Below are 19,460 nucleotides of genomic sequence, written 5' to 3'. Positions count from 1 at the left end.
GTAAAAGAATGAGTTGTGAGAAACTGAGACACAAATTCACCCTATGGGTGAATCACCAACCTTTAGGCAGGTTCTTGGCACACATAAGTAAGGAGCAATCATACTACACCACCACCACATAGCCAATGGAACAACAAAGTCCCTTCCAAGGAGTGATTTGCCCAGACAGTTGTTCATTACTCTCAGGGCATATTTTTGTCTTTGTTACAGAGTGATCCTGCTGTACAGTTCCCACTGCAGTGAGAGCAGTTAGCTCTCTAAAGCTATATTTACACAAATCTGCACAGCCAGTGTGCACATATTGGAGCTGTACGGATGAAACTCCTGTTTTTCTGAATTCTCAGTGTAGTGGCTTAAACACAAGACCATTCTCTTAGATGAATTCAACTATCAAAAAGCATGCTGGAGTGTTTTCTTTTTTACCTGTTCTTTCCTCTGCAATTGTTTGCCTTGAAGATATCCCTCCACTGACAGTGGTGACAACAACTGAATAGAGTCCTCCAGGTTTCAGGGCATAGAAATTGTATCTGTTAGTTTCACTGGGAACAGTTTCATTTTTAATGACAACATTCTCATGAATCAGTAGCACTTGGTATGAGTCTACATCTCCCAATGCTCTTGTCCAGTTGGTGAACAAGCTGTTGGTTGATCCCTGACTTGACACAGTCAGACCTGTCACTTGGGCTGGCACTGGAAAGGAAATCGTCATACTGTTACTGAGGAGAAACAAAATAAAACAAAACAAAGTCCCCCAAAGAACACAAGTTTAGTCACACTGAGGAAGTTCATCAAAAGAACATTCCAATTTGCAGCCAGACTCAACAGGACTAAAAATACTTTAACTGGGGACTGCTTCCTGTCTGGGATGTGGTATATGGGAAACTAACTAAGACACAGAAAGGTCTTTCAGCCTTTAGCACAACTTTTCTCAGACAGATGAAAATGATTCAAGATCCAGGAACTGAAAGAGATGGCATTTTATAAATACCATTAAATAAAAGCCATCCATTTAGGAAATCATTCAGGGTTTTTGATGACTACTTCAAATATAGTCTGTGCATTTAATTTTCCCTTTCCTCTCCCATTCCCAATCTTTAATTTCTAAAAAATGGCAAACTTGTTTGAAGAATACCTCAGGCACAGTCATCTATGCTGTGTCAGACCCTTTAATTTTGAGGATAATGGAAATGCATGGTTATGGTTTAACTCTTTATGCAAGAAGATCTGCAGGATAACAACTTTTATAGCATCAAAAGATGAATTGTTAAACAAACATAACATTTATCTAAGCATAAGCTCATGAACTTAGCAAGACCAAAAAGGATCAAGAAATAACAAAGGAATGTAATATGTAGCACAAATTTCATCCCCAATCCTCTTTTTTAATTTGGTTTGACAATATTTGGTCAAAGCAAGGAAATACAATTACTTCTAAAGATTTCTTTTTACATGACCAAGCACAACTGAAATAAAGAAGACTCTAACTTTATGAAATGTGAATGCACTCTTCCACTCTTGTTTTTTATCAGCCTTTTTGCACACATAGTACTGGTTTAGTAATCATTAACAAAAGCTAGAAAGTTAGGCAAAAGCTGAAGAAAAAGCAAAGTTGATCAAAAACTCAGTCAAAAATCCTTCCAGTTTTATAATGTTCTCATAATATAGTTAGCTCCAATAAGACACTAAAATGCCATATTTCTGTGCTAAATGCTCATTTCAGTGCTCTTTGCAAGTAAGACCTACTTCTGTCATGTTTACAGCAATATTTTTAAGCCTACTAAGCTGTCCTGCTGCAAGGAAGATGCAGAGGTTTGGAACACTTATTAAAACCTGTGTTCTAGCTAAATAATGTTTGTTCTTTATAACTCACTTTGAATGTAATATTGACACACTATCAGTGCCTGATGTGTTTTCAAGCATTGACTCATACTGGTGAAGTGGGACCTTTATGGCTGAATAGGTCCCCTAAAGGGGTATAAGGCAGATGGAAGTGAAATTCCAGTTATCTAATAACATAACAGGAAAAGTATAAGCTAAACTTCTCAGGCCTTGGAAGGAGTTATAAAATTTAAGTAAGGACCACCATCAACCCTAGGAATGCTTCGATTCAAACACAAGCAGCTTATTTTTCCCTGTGCTGTGCAAGGCCAGAGCTCCATTTTAAAACTTTACTTGCACTGGAGAATGTTTAAGTCAGTGCTTTAGCAGAGTAAAGCAACTTGCACGGTTCAAAACTTGCACGTGTGCACAAAATCAGCACCCTGCAGGGGGTAAGCATGGGACCTTCCTTGTGACACAGTCATCATCCTCAGTAACAAACACATATTCTGAAATCAGAAGAGCAAAAAGATTAGAAACACATCTTCAAGTTCACATATGTGACCTTGTGTCGGTCAACCTTGGAATGTTCCCCCTAAAGTAACATTTTCCTGTGTGGTGATGTTTCTCTTTTTCCTAGATGATGGATGCTTTGCATCAAGGAAGTGACTCTCCTGAAAATACACAATGAAAATGGCTCTTCTTAAATGGAATCTTGTGCTAATATAGATTGACCAGATATGACATAATATTTCAGAAAACTGTTCTGCCAGGAATTACACATCTATTTTCCAAAAGTCTTAAATAAATACAGCAAGATAACTGACAGTCAGAAATTAGAGAGTCAGACATGTAACTTTTTTACTGAGGAAACAAACATAAGATCAAGACTTTTGAGATTTAGACACCAAGTTAATTAAGTCCACTGCAAAGCAAAAAGAAAATTGTTAATGGTTGACAGAAGTAAAGATTAAAACAGTTTGACAAGATGATACCTGTTCTTCCTTCTACTGAAGTCCAGTTGCTTAAAGTCCCACTAATGGTAGTGATGATTGCTGTATATTTCCTTCCAGGTATCAAGTCAGTGAAAGTGAATTCCTTAGCTTCTTTTGCAAGTCCTTTTTTTACAATAGGGAGCTCACTGACTTCCAGGGAAACCACATAGCTGTCCCATTCTGCAACAGGGGTCATCCACATGACACTAAGTGAAGTTTCATTAGCATGCTTCACACGGAGCTGGAGAACAGGCTCTGGAGCTGGAAAAGCACACAGATATAACAACAAGAACAAAACTATGTGGTGAGCACACATGCCCTATCTCAAGCTGTTGTAAGAAATGTGTTCTGTAAGACAGAAATGTGACAGCAGCAGAGTATCTGCAATCAAGAGGAGATTCTTTACCTTTTTCTAGGAAGCCATTCTTATAAATCTAGTATTTGTGCCCCTCTTCCAGTAAAGGACTGTTAGCAGCAGACTTCAGCAATGCACTATGGCTATAATGCTTAGGTTTAAACTTACACCAGGATATATATTTTAGTGCAAATGGAAGTGCAGGGAAGTCAGCAAACTTCCTCTTGAACTCTGGGCACTGAACAGGGATATAAGACATTTGTACTATAAATCAGACCTACAACAATGTAGGTCTGACAAACAAGGATGCAAATTATAAGGTCAGAGTGACATTGATTTTGCATTGATTTATACCTAAGTCAAGCTGAGAGACACTTCAAACTCACAGGGGCATAAAAGAAAGAATCTGATCAGTGAATTTCTCTGTGTGTTCATGTGTGTCTGTGCCTGCATACCCAGCAAGCATGTCTTGCCCAATATAGTCCCTGATCTGATTTTGTCTCTGCCACATTGAAAAAAACCTCACTTTCCAAGTCTGTGGGTTAATGTCAGAGAAAACTGAGTCACAACAGGGCCTAATACCTGTACTTCATAAAAGACACATTAGGCACCTCACTGTGGGTCAAACACAGTCATGATATACCCACTGCTGGATATTATTAAATGGACCATGTTCTAATCACAGAATTGCTTAGGTTGGAAAAGACCTCTAAAATCATTGGGTCCAACTCTTAATCACTTAGCTGAGTCAATTAAAAGTAACACCATAAAGTTAAATTACTTGCAACATATGTCAAAGTAAGGAAGATGAGACTGTATCTTGCTCTGATCAAGTTTGCTACAAGTCAGAGAAAGCTTCAGTTCTGTAGCTTCTACTGGTCTTGCTGTTGTGCAAAATTAACAAAATTAAGTTCTTGGGGAATGACAGGTAAGGGTATAGTAGAAAAGGCAGGCCCCAGGAAGGGTGAGGATAAAGTAGAATGGCACTCCCCTATCTGACATCTTTCAGTCAAGTTAGCCTTGTGCCTTGCCTGTTATCCCTACTCTAAGTCTTCCTTTCCTCTGAATTGCACTTATTCTGCATTCACTGAGCAGAAATTCTAACAATTATATAAGAATTATTTTTTAAGATTGAAGCAAATCAGATGTTGCTTTGACTAATACACTGCAAAAGAATTCCACTCATGTCCCTGCAGGGTATATGGATTTCCTTTGGAAACAAAGACTTGAACAGACTAACCCATTTTCTTTATGGAGCACAAAAACAAGAACTGAGGTGTTAAAGGACAGCCATACTAAGATACACCTTCACCATATGGTTAATATTCTTTACACAGACTGGCAAGGAAATATACTGATGAACAATACAGTAAGGCCTAGAGTGCTTTCTTTAACACCTTTATAGGGTGCCCTACAATCAGCTATAAAATATAGCACTGAAATGAACATGTAATGTGACACCTGAGTCATGACAGAATCATTATATAGTTCCCATAGCTTTCACTAACAAAACATTTACTACAAACGTAATCCCGAAAGTTTTCACAGAACTGCTAAAATTATCTCTGTAGTTTACAAAGGAAGCTCCTTTTTACTGAATTAACAGTGAATTAATTAATTAATTCACTGTTAATTCAAAATTAATTGGTGGATTCCCAAGTACTCTTCCATTGCTCACAGAGCTGAACACTTTGCACTCTCACAGTGCCTGGCCAAGCATGCTGACCTGTTCTTCCCGTGCAGCTCGTCTTGCTCTGCAAATCGCCGCTCTCCACAATGACTTCCACGCCGTACTCTCTCCCTGGGATGAGGCCCGCGTCACGGATGAGGTACTCGGTGCTGTCCTTGCCGAGGGTGGCGTTGAGCACCAGGGCGGAGCGGTTCCACAGGAGCAGGTGGTACCTCTCCCAGTCTCCCGCAGGGGGCACCCAGGTCACTCGCAGAGACCGCGGCCCGCCGCTAGCGCCGGCCTGCAGCTCCAAAACTTTCTGGGGAACTGGAGAAGGAGAAAAAGCAATTCTGAAGTGGGGTATTTCTGGTGAGATGTAAATGTACCGGCAAAACCTGTCCCACAGCACAGCTATTGTACGAGCGCTTGGACTAGCTAGAGCAATGTGAGTTAGCTTGTTGCAAAGGTTGGCTTTCATTTTAAAGACAATTTTTACTCTTCCTCACAAAAACCACTCACTTATTTTCCTGCTGGTTTCTGACATCTGCCCATCAGAAATGGGCAACCCGTCTTAGGGCACCCCTGTACACTTCTTGGATGCCCCTTGCAGTTTTCAGTCAGGTTTCCTGTTGTTTCCTGCACTTAAGCTCACTTACAAATTATCAGTTTTTCACTGCTAACACTCAAACTTCAATCTCTACCAGCCCAAGATACCAGCAGCAGAAATGCAAAGCCTAATGGCTTCTTTCACAGAAATAGCTTCTTCCACCTTGTATGCCCTAATTCCTCCCAACTGTAAAAGGCACTGAGGTTAAGACACTGGTCTATTAAAGCATCCACTCTATCCTGTCCTGTACTTCAAGGATCCTGAATTTACAAGCCTAACCTTCTCCTGACTAACTGTATGCTCCTGCAGGTCACATTGGACCACTGAAGATTTCTGATTTTCATGGAATAATTAAATGTTAGCCAGACCAAGCAGAGATTAGAGGGCAGATGCATACCCTGAGGACAGGATACCTGTAAGCTTCATACTAAGATACTCAGAGATCAGCACTGGGGCCCTGAGACCATCCACAAGTATTGGCTACATAACTACAAGGCTAGCATCATGTTCTTATGCTTTATCTAGCTTAGTAAATATTTAATTGATCAGTAGGATCAATTAGTAGCAGAGGATTGAAGCCTCTTTACTAGCATCACAAAATACTCACCAGTTTTACTTCCCATGGGCATAGCTGGCTATCAGACCTAGAACTCCCATATGCCAGTGAATATGGGAAATGTGTTTCAATTTCTGAGTGAGTGGATAAAAGCACACAGTGTATTATTAGGAAGCACAGATGAACTTACATCACAACAGATAAAGTTCAGCCTTGTCAGGCTGACCGGACATCATTATACCCTAATGGCACAAAGTTTCAGTCTCTGAGATGTCTGTATTTCTTACTACAACACACAGCCTGGTTCTGCTGCACCCTCTCAATACACAGCAATGTGTATTATGTTCTTGGGGACCTTGCTCTCTCTATGAATTACAGAGGGACCCTGAGAGCCTAATCCCTTCAGCATCTGTAGACCTGTCAGTCTGCATGTAGGAATTTATCTCTGCTCCACACAGCTTCTGCTGCAGTGACTGTTTTCAAAGCTCTTGATGTCTGTGGTAAAGGAAGGAATTGCTTATGATCAGCATCCTTGGAAATAGGATTTGTAATCCCAAACTTTGAAAGCATGGGGTCTAGGTCACAAAGCTGGGGATCAGTGCTGTTAAATGAGGTCCTGAAGTTCTCCCTTTAGATTGAAATGGTAATCTTAAAGGACTTTAATGGTAGGCTAAACAAACAAAACAGACATGCATATAAACCAGTCCAGCTTTGTACCTTCTGGACATGAAAGACTTCTAGGGCTCTTCCAGCCTGCACTGAGAATGGGGTATCAGCCAGGTATGTCAAGGATGTGATTTTCACATGAGATGTTTAATTGTAGACAATAGATATGTACTAAAACAAATAATCTGCTCTTCTACACACACATTTTCTCCCTTTGGGCTCTGAGTCTACTAGAAATTTATGTATGCATTCTTCACTGAGTTTGACCTTATTTTTTACCATCTAACTTTTGCTCAGGCTAGGCTGGTGTGGAAGAGGTGACACACCTCTAGGGTCAGTAATGCTGTAGGAGAATGATGAAGGATTTTTCAGGTTCAGAACTCATACAAAAGATACCTGAAAGAAAATTATTACTTCTGAAAGAAGATAAAAAACTCATAGCTCTATCTCAGCTGCCACATGCCTTTGTTAATCCACACTGTTTATAGTAAAGAAATCTGAGACATAATCTTTTTCAGTTTCTAGATTAGTCCGGAAGAAGGAACAGACTAGACCTTGCAAAATTACTTTAAAGACTGTTAATAATTTGACTACATGCGCACTTCCCCATAATGTAAATCAGTTTATGTAGTATGCTGAGCTGAATTCAAGACAACAAAGTTGGTCAGAAGTGCAGTACTATGCAACAGTTTTATAACAGACTCACTCAACTAAAAGGTCCAAAAAAAATTCACGACTGTGGCCTGCTCCCAAGATATGCGGGAGATGCTTTGGCCGTCAGATTAACTGTTGCCACAGAGTCAGCAGGGGGTATTCCTGAAACAGTATTGCGCTCTAAATCTCATTTTGCCTGGAATCCAAATAATTTTGTCTCTTACAATGATTTGCTACAAGGCCAGAGTAGGCAAAAATTAGTTACAATGCTCTTACTGAAGCAGAAGACTTACATGTCCTCCCAGCTGCCATCCGATCGGTGAACAGCTCACCACTGATTGTGCGGGCAGTAACCTGATACAGACGTCCTGGAGTCAGCTTGTCAAACTGTGTCTCTGTGACTGGTGGCTGCACACTTTTGACTTCTTTAACTGATCCAAGATGAGACAGAGTGATATTATAGAAATTGAGGTTTCCTGAAGGTCTTCTCCACTTAACTTTTAAAGCGTCTAAACTGCCATCGTTAGTCACCATCAAATCTAAGACTTCAGCTGGGGCTAAAAAAAGAAAAGAAAGAGAATAAAATACAAAACATGTAAGACCTGCTGCCTCCCAAACTCCCATAGTTAAGTTTTGATTTTCAATTGTTATATGAAATGGAGTATGAATGATTTTGCTGAACAGTGAAGACTGGTCACAGTTCACATCACTTTCCAAAATCACTTCCCTAAATGCCTCCCATGCAAAACCACCACATTTGATAAGATTTCTGTAAAAGAAATTGCATCTTACTCTTCCCAGAAATTAAGGAGAGCGAAGGCATGACCCTTTTTTTGCCTACACAAGTGTTTTAACCATTGGACTCCAGTAGGATGTCATCTTATCATTATCTCTATGACCACAGAACTCCAGCCCGAAAAATGTTCCTCAAAAAAAAATTCTATAACTCTAGTTCTTTGAATCAGTATTTCTTTGTGAAAAGAAAAAAAATCTTGATAATCCCCAAAAACCCATATCAAACCCACCAAACAGGCAAACAAAAACCCCAAAGAACCCAAACCACCATTTGATATTATAATTCTTAACCTACTTTACATTTTTTTTTCTGCTTCCCTTTCATGCTTTTTCTACTTTCATTTTAGCCTCTACGTTGTTGCAGTGGTAACTTAGGGAATTAAATAAGTTTATGGTGTCTCTAACTTGGAACACAAATCACATATTATTCTGAAATATGTCCTATAATGCTATTAGGTTATGGCCTTAGCTTCTTGTTTTGTTGTGGTGAATTCTGAAATCATACCTGTCCTGATTGTTTGAAAACTGCTGCTCTCCAATCCCGCAGCCTGGGCTATGATAGAGAGGTTATACAGGTGGCCTGCTGTAAGTCCTAAAAAGGTGTAGGAGGTAAGGGAGCCTTCCTGGTGAATCTCATGAACTGGCACACGATTATCCAGCAACAGCAGCCTGTAATGATCCACATGTCCAGAGCCAGGAGACCACGAAACGTGGATAGTGTCTGTCTTGACACTGACCTGAATGTTTTTCACAGGAGATGGCACTGTTGGTATAAAAAGGACACATGCTTAAGGCCTAATGGTTATCTCCAGCATTTCAGCAATTTTAAATAGATTTAATCTTGGAATATGTTGGGTTTCCTCAGGGTTACTGAAAACCCAACCCCAAATATAAATAAAAATGAGACTCTATTCTTAGCAAACAATTCTTTATGTCAGTCAGAGATTCATACTTTATTTCTACTTATAATCAAGAGATACTTCATAAATATATATATATAGCCATGTAGAAGAATGATACCAATTTGCTAATTTCAAAATGCAGAAGTACAGAATACTGTAAGTGGTTTTATTCAGATGAACTACAGGAAAAGAAGTCCTACCAGTGGATCCACTTATATGAAGCTCTGGGGTAGTCTTATTTCCAGCAACAGCACTGAGGACAATGTTGTATTTATTCCCAGGAACGAGACTGGAAAATGTATTTTCTGTTTTTGAAATTCTTCCTGGTATGGAGACTTCTTGTATCTTTTTATTATCACGATCAAGTAATACTAGGTTATACATGTCCACCTTTCCTGAGGAAGGATCCCATTGAACCTGCAAGCTTGTGAGTGTAGTTTTTTCCTTATTAATTTCCAAACGAGATGGTGGCAAGGGATCTGCAGTTAGGAAAAAAAAAAGCAGAAAACATAAACCCTTTCTTGCTCTGGCATTATCTGAAATTTTACACAGCAGCACAAGAAATCTTCCAAAACTCTCCCTTTATCATCATCATGCCAATACTTTTCAAAAAGCTTTTTCTTTCTATTTATAAACACTGTACATTGAAGCCAGTCTACAAGAGAGTCTTGAAGGATTCAGAAATATTACTTTTGAGTATTTGTACACACTCACACAGACATACACATAGCAAAACACTTCCACTGTGGACGTATATTGCAAGCTTGGAAATCTGCTGATAGTAAAATTGTAACAACTTTAGTAAGAAACAGCAAACATGTAAACCCAGTAAATTATACTCAGTGCCTCAGTGTACTGTAGCTTTATAGATGGCAGCAATAGCTTTCATTTCCTAGCACCCACACTAAACACTTTATCAGTTCAGGGTATGAGCATTTATACAATTTTACGGGCAATAATCTTTTGCTTTTAGTATTAGCTTCAACAACTTCAAACAGATTCTGATACAACATGCTTCTGCTCTGCTGTAGTTCTGTTCATAAAAATTCAAAAAAACCCAAACAGTACATTGGATATACCCTAAGGAACTAATATTGGGCTTACTTCTCTGAAACTCTCAACATTCATTATATTGTTTATTAAGAAACTCTCCAGTAAAATCACCTGTGAAATAAGATACACTCTAAAGGAAAGAGAAACTGACCAAACCTAAAGAATCTTGTTGATTTTATACTCCAGGTGCATTTCCTCACTCACAAACCACATAAAACGTACTACATGTTGATGTACTAAGCAAATTCTTATTAATAAGATATCATGAAACAACCCAAAGCAGTGAAATCGAGCCTTCATAAGCTGGGACGTTAAAGTTTCCCAACAATTTAGGAATAAATTTGCCTACCACAAGAGTACACTCTGTGCTACTCTTTCCTAGCATCAGACCAGGAGTGCAAGGTGCATCCAGGCTGAGAACTGTGGTCTCTGTATGAACAACATCTCAAAACCAGAAGAACCAGACTATTTTTCCAATACAGTCATTGCTGCTTGTTTCCCTGAACAAAGAAGACAAAAAAATGTCAATCACATAAGTTAAAAATGCAATGTAAAGGCTGCAAGGATGAAGTTGAACCTACCTCCCACCTACAAATACATAAGTAAGAGAGCCTTAGCAGCCTTTAAGCTGCTTTTTCTCCAAATTCTGGATGATGTGGAAGGTTTAATCACTTCCTACAAAGCTCTGCTGAGAACAGAATAGTGCCAAGCTTTGGTGGCATACTTTGTCAATCAAATACATTAGGAATGTCAAGGAAGCATCTCCTTCCTTGGAAACAATCAAAAACTGACTGGACATGGTCCTGGGCAACCAGATCCAGGTGGCCCTGCTTGAGCCAGGTGCTTGGACCAGATGACCTCCAGAGGTCCCCTCCAACCTCAACCTCTCTATGGCTCGGAAAGCACTGTGTCCCTTTGAACCTAGGTCTCTGCTTAAATTCAAATTCTTCCTTTGGACCACAAAGATGTTAGTGCTCTTCAGAAAAAGAGATGAAAACTAAACAAATTGATTTACAAAATCAATCAATAAAAGTAACTATCTTTTCTTGACCGCTTTCTTAAAGGCCAAAGTAAGTCTGTTTAAATCTGAAAAAGAAGAAAGTAACATTAAAGACCAAGCACATCAAACTTCAGGCCAAACAGTTAAAACTTCACCCAGTTTCAGCAACTGAAACAGGAGGTTTTAATGAAAAGTGTCAGGAAATCTTAACAATAGGCTTGACTACCAGCTCCACCTATAATATATACTAAGCCAGTAAAGACTATTATGTTGGCAAAAGTGAATAGTGGGGGTATAATCTTGTTCCTTGAAGGCAATTGTTCTAATCCAAAAGGTCAGACTTTGGAAGTCAGAAATAAATTCCAGCACTATATATGGTCAGACGCACAGCCAGCTGAAAAAGTTTTAATTTGACTGACATTGAGAGAACAGTCATGATAACTATCAAGAAGTTTAACCCTTTCTGACTAACTTAGGACAAGGTCGACTGTTCTTTAGTCCTGCAAAAGTAATCACCATTGCCATCTGTATTATTTGCCAAATTTGACAAAAAAGAGATCTGCATTTTTAGAAGCACTTTTACTGTCCTGGGTAATCTGTCTTCTAAGGTGCATGAGCAAAGAAGAAAGTTGCGTGCCTAGAAGGTGAAGTTCAGAAATTCAGACTTTATCTAATCTATCTGGTCCAGAAAACAAAACACTCAGTGCTTTGTACATCCGCTAGAACAAAGGAACAATGAGACTGGGAAGTGCCTGGGCTGAAAGAACCCTGGATGGAAACAAACACTTAAAAAACCATTTACATTGTTAGACAAGTCTCTGTTGGCAATGGTACAACACCGATATATCACAGAAATAAAATCTTTTCATCAAGATATTTTTATACCATTTGACACTATACAAATTAACGTCCCCTGGTCTACAAAGGCATCTTCCAGAGACTTAATGGTCTTTGAATTATATTGCAACTCCATTTTCACTTCTGGGGAAGAGGATATGCTTTCTCTGCACAGCTGCTGCAGATCCAATTTACAGATATGGCTATGTCAAACTCCAGTGACACGACTCCCAGATACAGCCTGTAAGCACAGAAAGACACCTGCCTTATGCAGGAGAAAACAAAAACAGCTGGGAGGAATGAGCCCAGGATGTAGTAACGGGGAATTCCTGACAGTCTCAGTTATATTCCTACCATATTTTTTCCTGCCTTTCCCTCCTCATAAAACAGTAACCTACTTCATAAGGACTTTTCTGAAGATTAAGTAAAGAGGGTTGATTTCATTGTCTTTACTAAGCACAAATATCCATTTCTTTGGGATGATATGCGACTTAGAGAATCTTTATAATACGGTTATTTATTTTCTTCTGGTACTCTGCCTTTGAAATGATGGTCATAATCATTACATGATTACAGATGATAGGATTATACAGCCTATAGTTAGAGCCACGTCACTTGTTTTTCCTACAGACAGCTAATAAATCAAATTTGTCCCAAATAACTTGAAATTTACAGGAGTGAACACATGGCCTGGGTATGCTTCTGGCACTTAAAGAGTTAAATATTACAATGAAAAACCACTCTAACAGTTGTGTCTTGGAAGATATAATTTTATCTTCTTTTCTTTCAAATATTTAATGGATTTTCTAACAAAAAATTATTTATAGTACTCTCAGTACAGGAGGCTTGAATTGGATAGTAACATAATACAGCACTGCAATATTTTTGTAGACTAAGATTCTGAAAATGGCATTTATAAGTCTATTTTAGAAGACATAGTTGAAAGTGGGGTAATTGCAAAATTGTTTTCCATAGCTCTCTAGACCAGTATCTCAAATCTGCATTTCAATTCTGAATTGAAATTTATAAATTTAACTGTAATTTAGGATCTATTTATATACTACTATTTTTACCTAGATCTAATCATTCACTGAAATATAGTTATACTGTGCACAGACATTTAGAGATTTGAGAACTTAAAATGTATCTTACTTATAATTGGGAAAGACAAAATCCTACCATCTTTTGCAGTACATCAATTGTTAATCACAGAAATAGTTTTATTGAGACAACAATATGACATGAAAGGACTGACAGGTGCATATCCCAGCTTTACAATGTCAGCAGCATGCTGACTAGTTGTATGGTTTTATGTGCTCTTTAATGTGCATATATATATATATATATAACTTAGAAAAACCCCAACAAATTGTAAATATTAATATGAAGTAAATATACATACTTGTGCCTACTGACATCTGTAATCTCAGTTTTGCAGTGGAAAATTTATCTGTAGTTAAGAGCTGATAAATGTGTTATCAGCTTTTTCTTCCTTTCCTATTCTACCAAAATAGCACAAATGTCCCCACTGTGTGTATTTCCATGCCTATGTATACATGGCTTATGAAGTGCATATGTGACTGTATTTTCCATCACTTTGGATTACCTATTTTAGTTCTGCTCTACAGGATTAAATACTTGCTGTTTTAAATTTACAACCCACAGACCAAAATTTCTTGAGTAAAAAAAAGTCACTTTAGAGGAATAGTGTGGATTCTTGTACCACTATTTCATGCATCATTAGACTTAAGATCTATGTGTCCACAAGTGAAATAGAAGCTGCTCCTCCAAGAAAAGATTCACAAGGGAATCTGGTGTTACTGGAGAGTTTATGGAATCTTCTCGAGCTGCACAATTATTCAATCAGACTTTGAAACTTGCAAACAACATAGACCATGATTTTAATGTGACATTGTATACTCAAAAGGCCAATATGGTCCTCTCGAACCTTTTACATTACCGCTGCAACTGTGGCATGCATTATTCATTGCTTTCACCATGAGTTCCCAGTCAGAAAAGATCACACTCAAAATTTAACCAAATGTTTTGGATTTTATGTGCTTAGCTACTCCAGTATTTTGTATAAGAAACTTCATGAAAACTAAACTCAGAACTGGCACACAAAGATTTTTACAGGATTGAATATGAGCAAAAAGGTAGCTTCTGATCCAGGTATACAAACAAACCTGTAACTTTCTCACACTTTCTCATGTGTATTTATTTTATCAAGACAATACAGATGTTCAAACATCATTTTGCAAAATAAAACACATGAGATGGGATTTCTTTCATTTCAACCAACTACACTTCAGCTTTCTGGTTTAACCTAGCCTTCTCTGATAGCCAGTGGAGAAAGCACCTTCAATGGACAGCTTAGCCCGTCTTCCTTAGAAAAAGAGCTCAGGCAGGGAACCTCACTGACCAAGGTCAGACATTGTGGTTTTAGATGGCCCACGATAACTCAGTTCCACTGCCAGTGAAATTGGTAGAAATTTTGTTTACAATATGGCTGGAAAGACTGTTTATACTTCCATATTCACAGGACAATTTCCAGGAACGCATGCCTATGGACATTCAGGCTCAGTAGATAGTAAACTAAAACTACTGTCATTAAGTTACAAAGAACAGGTGAAAAAGAGCTTCCATTAAATTGGTTTAAAATGCTGCCCCTAGTGGAAACATAAGAGGAATAATCCTCCCTCATTGCGCATTGAAAAGCTCAGTATGGACAATACAACATGGGTTGTTCACAGGCATAATTTAGAAAAATTCTTTAGGAAAAAAAAAATTGGGGCTAATTGCATATTTTGAACACCATCAAGCAATTCAACTCAAGGAAAGCAAAGAACCACAGAACAATCTCAGCATCTTTCTGCAGAAAACATTCATGGCTCCTCAATTCTTATTTCATGCTTTTGACTGATCTCTGCTATCCAAAATCCAAATGTAAACCTCATTTAAACTATAGTATACCAATTATCAGTATTTCAATTTAAACTTTAATCAGACTTTTCACTTTGATATCAGCTACATAATATGATTCTAATGATCAGCTCTTTCCAATCACTTTCATCGTACAGCCTGCAAAAATCTATTCAGTGATAAAAAAATCATAAATGGCATGTACAAGCTTCTGTGTTAATGGTACAGCATTAATCAAAATGTGCTCTAAAGTGGTATCTTCTCACCTTCTATGCAAGTGTTCAATAATAGAGCTTTACTATACAGAAATGATGGTGATTTACACCTGCCTCTCTGATAATGGTTGATCTATTATTCCAATTTTCACATTACAAGTCATCAATATCAATATTAAAAATAATCAGCATGATGCACAACAAATTTAAATCACTTTCTGCATAGAAACTATTACTCATTTTTACCAACTGACATGACTTGTGCTTAATGTACAGCTATGACACCAGCAGACTTGTCAATGGATTTTTTTAAACTTGAGTTACCACAGGAAATTAATGGAGAGTATTTAGTGCATTTGTATGGTTAATGCAGGAAAAAGGTTCTGACAGAAAGCAACACCTCTGAACAGGTAATTGTGTAGTACTTGGCTGCTGTAATCTTCAATACTAATATTAAGTACCTCTCTAAAACTAACCTTAGGAGCAAATCAGAGAGGCATTTAATGATGGACTTTATTTAAGACATCTTTGTTTTGGGTCTTGAACTACTACCTTTAAGAGGTCAAACAGTATTATATTTTATCATCCTCACAAAGCACAACTAGAGCCTAGAAAGAGGCCAGTTGTGCCACTGCAGCTGTTGTCATTCAATGTCGTCCATTGCTTCACAGCTGAATTGTTCAGATGCCCACACAAACACGAATGCAGAAGGGGAGCTTTCCTTGGCAGCCCTCTGTCAGGCTGCTGAACCATTTTTACAGCCAGTCATGGATGTGTCCCTGGAAGTGCTCTGTACACAACTGCATATCATAATACCTCACTGGTGATACCCAAGAAAAACATAAGAAGGAAGTTTCAGCCTTACTTTCTGACTTTTAGTCTCTGGCTAGACAGAACCAAAGTATGGAAACGGGCTGAAACAGTACGTTACCCTTAAAGAAGGCTTACCTGCTATGAAATAGATTGTATTTTAAACACAGTAAATAAACTGTCAGCTGAGGAACTATGACAACAATGTATTTGCATGAGCACGAAGGATGTTATGGGCTACTACGACAAAAACTTCTTTTTTTAACTTAATATCCTCACAGCACCTTCTTGTTTCAAGCCTGCTGGGTTAACTGTCGGCAGGAGTCACTTCTGGCAGTGGGCTAAAGAGAACTCAAGCGCTGGGCTGCTATGTTCAGCAAACACTGTCCACTTGCAGTAGCTGTAAATGCATCGCTCTCCTCCTCTTGCAGCCGGCCGAAGCAAGGGGAGGAAAAGGAAAAGCCCGGCGTCCCTCCCCGCGCACCTGCCGCGCCCGCGCCCCTACCTGTCTGCAGGGAGATGTTGAGAGCCTCGCCGCCGGCGAGCGGCTCGATGCGCAGGTGGTACCAGGTCCCGGCCTGCAGGTCCCGCAGGGTGCAGCCGTAGGTGCCGTTGCCCGCGGGGGCGGGCTGGCAGCCGGCCGCCTCCCCGTCCTCGGAGCGCCCGCTCAGGCTGAAGTTGCAGGCGCGGCCCGCGGCGCCCCAGCGCAGCCGAACGCTCTGCCCGGCGACGCTCCGCTCCGTCAGGTTGGCGCTGCATCCCGCCGCCTGCTCCGGCGCGGCCTGCGGAGAGCGGGGAGAGCTCTGAGAGACCCGCCGGTACCCCCGGGCTCATCCCCCAGCCCCGTCCCCGTGCTGTGCCGCTGCGGGGCGAACCTGCCCGTGTCCCCCAGGCTCGCCTGCGACCTGCGAGGGACGGCCCTACACCGCCCCCCTCCTCCCGGCCGCTCACCTTGGTCAGGGCCAGCGCCGTCCACAGGGCGAATCCTGCTCCATAGCTCAGCATCGCCGACAGTTTTTAACGCCAAAAACCCTCGCGGGGAGGGGAAAAGGGGAAGGGACGGCGGGGTTGGGGTGGGGGTATCCGAAGAAGCGAAGTGGCGGCGGCGGGCCCCGGGGGCCCCCGCTCCCCGCCGGGCTCCGAGCCCTGTGCCGGGCCGCCCGCCTGCTGCATGCGCTCGGGGCTGCCCCGGCCGCCGAGCCGCCTCCCTGACACCGGCGTGGGGTGGGGGGGCTGCCCGCCCGCGGCTGAGGAGGAGCGGAGGAGGCGGGGGAGGCGGCCGCCGCTTCCCACGCTGCCATTCTGACCCGGGCTGACTCTCCCGGAGCCCTTCCCGCCGACTTCCGCAATCAAGAGGCGATTTCCTCGCGTCTCGCTGCGGGGGGCGAAGCTCGCCGACTCGGGACCTGCCGCCCACCGGGCAGGCGGCCGGCCCCGGGGTGCCGCCCCTCTCTCCTTAAGGATCCCACCTTCCTCCCGGCTCCTCTCCCACCCCACCTCTCTTCCTTCCTCGCTGCTTCCTCCTCATGTCGGTTTCTCCCTGTGTCTTGTCTTCCCAAGCGTTCCCCGGCGCACGGGGCCCTTCAGCGGTGCCGCTGACTGCACCTCACCGGGCGCTGCCTTGCCTTGTCTCATGGCCGCATCGCCTCACAATGTCTTCTTGCCTCTGCCCCACCTCGCAGCTGCCTTGTCTCATGCTGACCGTGCCTCATTCCCACCTTGCCTCTTGCCTGCCTTGCCTCACGGCCATCTTGCCTCCTGTGGCTCCTTCTCCTCCTGCCTGCCACTCCTCTTGGACATCTCGCCTCATTCTTGCTTCATTCCACGGCCACCTCACCTTGCAAGCCTGCTCTCCTCACACCTGCCACCCTTCACAGCCATCCCTCCTCCTGGCCCACCCTCCTCTTGGCCTCAGCCATCAGTAACCCACCACTCCAGCTCCCGTGTCCCAAATTCAGATGTTTTTAAGGGTTAACCATAGAGCACCAAGGGCTCTGTTCTCTCCCTGGCCATGTGGCACTGCAGCAGGGCCTTGCATCCAGGAGAGCCCAGCTGAGCTCCTGCCTGCAGCAGCAGAGTCTGTGGGAGAGGCCAAGTCATCTCCGTTTTCTGTTTCAACTTGTGTCCTCGAAACAATTCCTTCCCACATCCCCCGAATAACTCCCAAGCTAAAATTACACACGCCGTGGAAAGCAAAAAAGTGTCCCTGTTTTCAGACTGCACCAATAAAGCTGTGTGCAACTCTGAGTTGGCTACTGCCAAAATGAAAACTTTCCATTTCTGTCATGCATACCCATTTCCTTCTTGCTTACATTTCAGCCTCTGAGAACTTGCATGCCAGTGTGTGCATGGGCAGACAGGGAAGGAGCGTAGACAGAAGCATTTTTGCACCTTCAGATATTCAAATACACCATAGCAAGCCATGGAGTGAATTCGGGGGTACACAAAAGAGAAGGAAATGGAATTTACTTTTTTCAATGGGAATAGTATTTTTCTGCATCTTTCTGTACTGCATTATGTGAGTGGGATTTTAACTTCTAAAAGCAGTACCTCAAGCAAATTCAACACCATCTGTATCACTTTTGCCATCTTTGAGGGAGAAAAGGTTCTAGGTTCTACAAACATTAGTCCGCCTTTCAGAGGAGCTGCTGCTCTAGGATTTTTCTGGGCACTAGCCTGTCTAACAAGATACAAATATCTGAAAAACCTTAGCTGTCCTTCTGTTCTGAAATCAAAGGTCTGAGCACTCAAAAGTGATACCTGCCCCTACAGAAAACTTCATCTGTCCCAGTGGAGCTCTGTGCCTGATCCTGGGGACGTGGTACTGAAAGTGTTGTGCTGTACTTTGCAAAGCTGAGGGTAGTTAATAACTTTATGATCATTGCCTTAAGTGACAACATAAATCTGTGTTGGTTGTTATGCCAGAGAGAATCTCCTTTGGAAGAGATGTTTTACATACTTCAGACAGAAGGAGGAACCAAACCCCAAAGAGCTAGCACAGGAATAATCATACTATTGATAGGAAACACAAGGTGTGTTTCTTATACCTAAACTAGGACTAAAATGGCATAGATGTCTTGTAATCATTTAAGGTGAGAGTTTTACAGTGTGATTTCTTCTTTAGGTGATTGTGATTTTTGGGCTTAACAGCATAAACCACACCAATACTTTTCCAGCACTGGAGAAGTACAAATCTGAAGGCTTATTGGGATGTTTGGATTACTTCAAAACCCTCTCTGAAAATTAAAACATTCAGGGTAACCTGCCCTTTCTTGAAAAGGAGCTCACATTATTCTAGGGATTTTTGAACACATCCATCACCTGAACTTCCAGGGAAGATATAATTTGGATATTTAGATATAAGTTTTTTAAAGTAGGTGTAATAAGTAAAAGGAAAATGAAGCATAATCAACACTGCAAACATAAAATCCAGGAAAAAAATGGAACCTACCACAAGTAAAATTTAAAGACTTTTGGACATAAATAACTGTTTGTCTCTTCTAGCTAGCATAAGATAAATTGTGGAAGAAAATTATATTACTGTTTCTCAGAAGTGCTCATAATTCAGAAGTTCCTACTTTCTTACTCTTATTCTTGATATCATAA

The 19,460-nt window shown here is 41.0% G+C and overlaps 1 protein-coding gene across 2 annotated transcripts in view; it reads right to left on the bottom strand.

Moving 5' to 3' along the window:
• The window catches only part of PTPRB (protein tyrosine phosphatase receptor type B), a 47,409-nt gene extending 30,525 nt beyond the window's left edge, over window positions 1-16,884 (bottom strand). For both annotated transcript variants that reach the window (XM_058022430.1, XM_058022431.1), the window contains exons 1-8: window positions 16,806-16,884; window positions 16,360-16,636; window positions 9,218-9,496; window positions 8,621-8,878; window positions 7,614-7,877; window positions 4,895-5,164; window positions 2,814-3,074; window positions 424-690 (exon numbers count right to left, since the gene is read on the bottom strand). In XM_058022430.1, coding sequence (XP_057878413.1) covers window positions 424-690; window positions 2,814-3,074; window positions 4,895-5,164; window positions 7,614-7,877; window positions 8,621-8,878; window positions 9,218-9,496; window positions 16,360-16,636; window positions 16,806-16,859 — 1,930 coding nt within the window. In that variant the 5' untranslated portion in view covers window positions 16,860-16,884. The remainder of the gene's footprint in view (window positions 1-423; window positions 691-2,813; window positions 3,075-4,894; window positions 5,165-7,613; window positions 7,878-8,620; window positions 8,879-9,217; window positions 9,497-16,359; window positions 16,637-16,805) is intronic.
• Between the last annotated feature and the right edge of the window lie 2,576 nt (window positions 16,885-19,460).

Source organism: Melospiza georgiana, chromosome 4, assembly GCF_028018845.1.
Source record: "Melospiza georgiana isolate bMelGeo1 chromosome 4, bMelGeo1.pri, whole genome shotgun sequence".
NCBI lineage: Eukaryota > Metazoa > Chordata > Aves > Passeriformes > Passerellidae > Melospiza > Melospiza georgiana.
The sequence above is the reverse complement of the archived record's forward strand: the minus strand, read 5'-3'. Positions and strand labels throughout refer to the sequence as shown.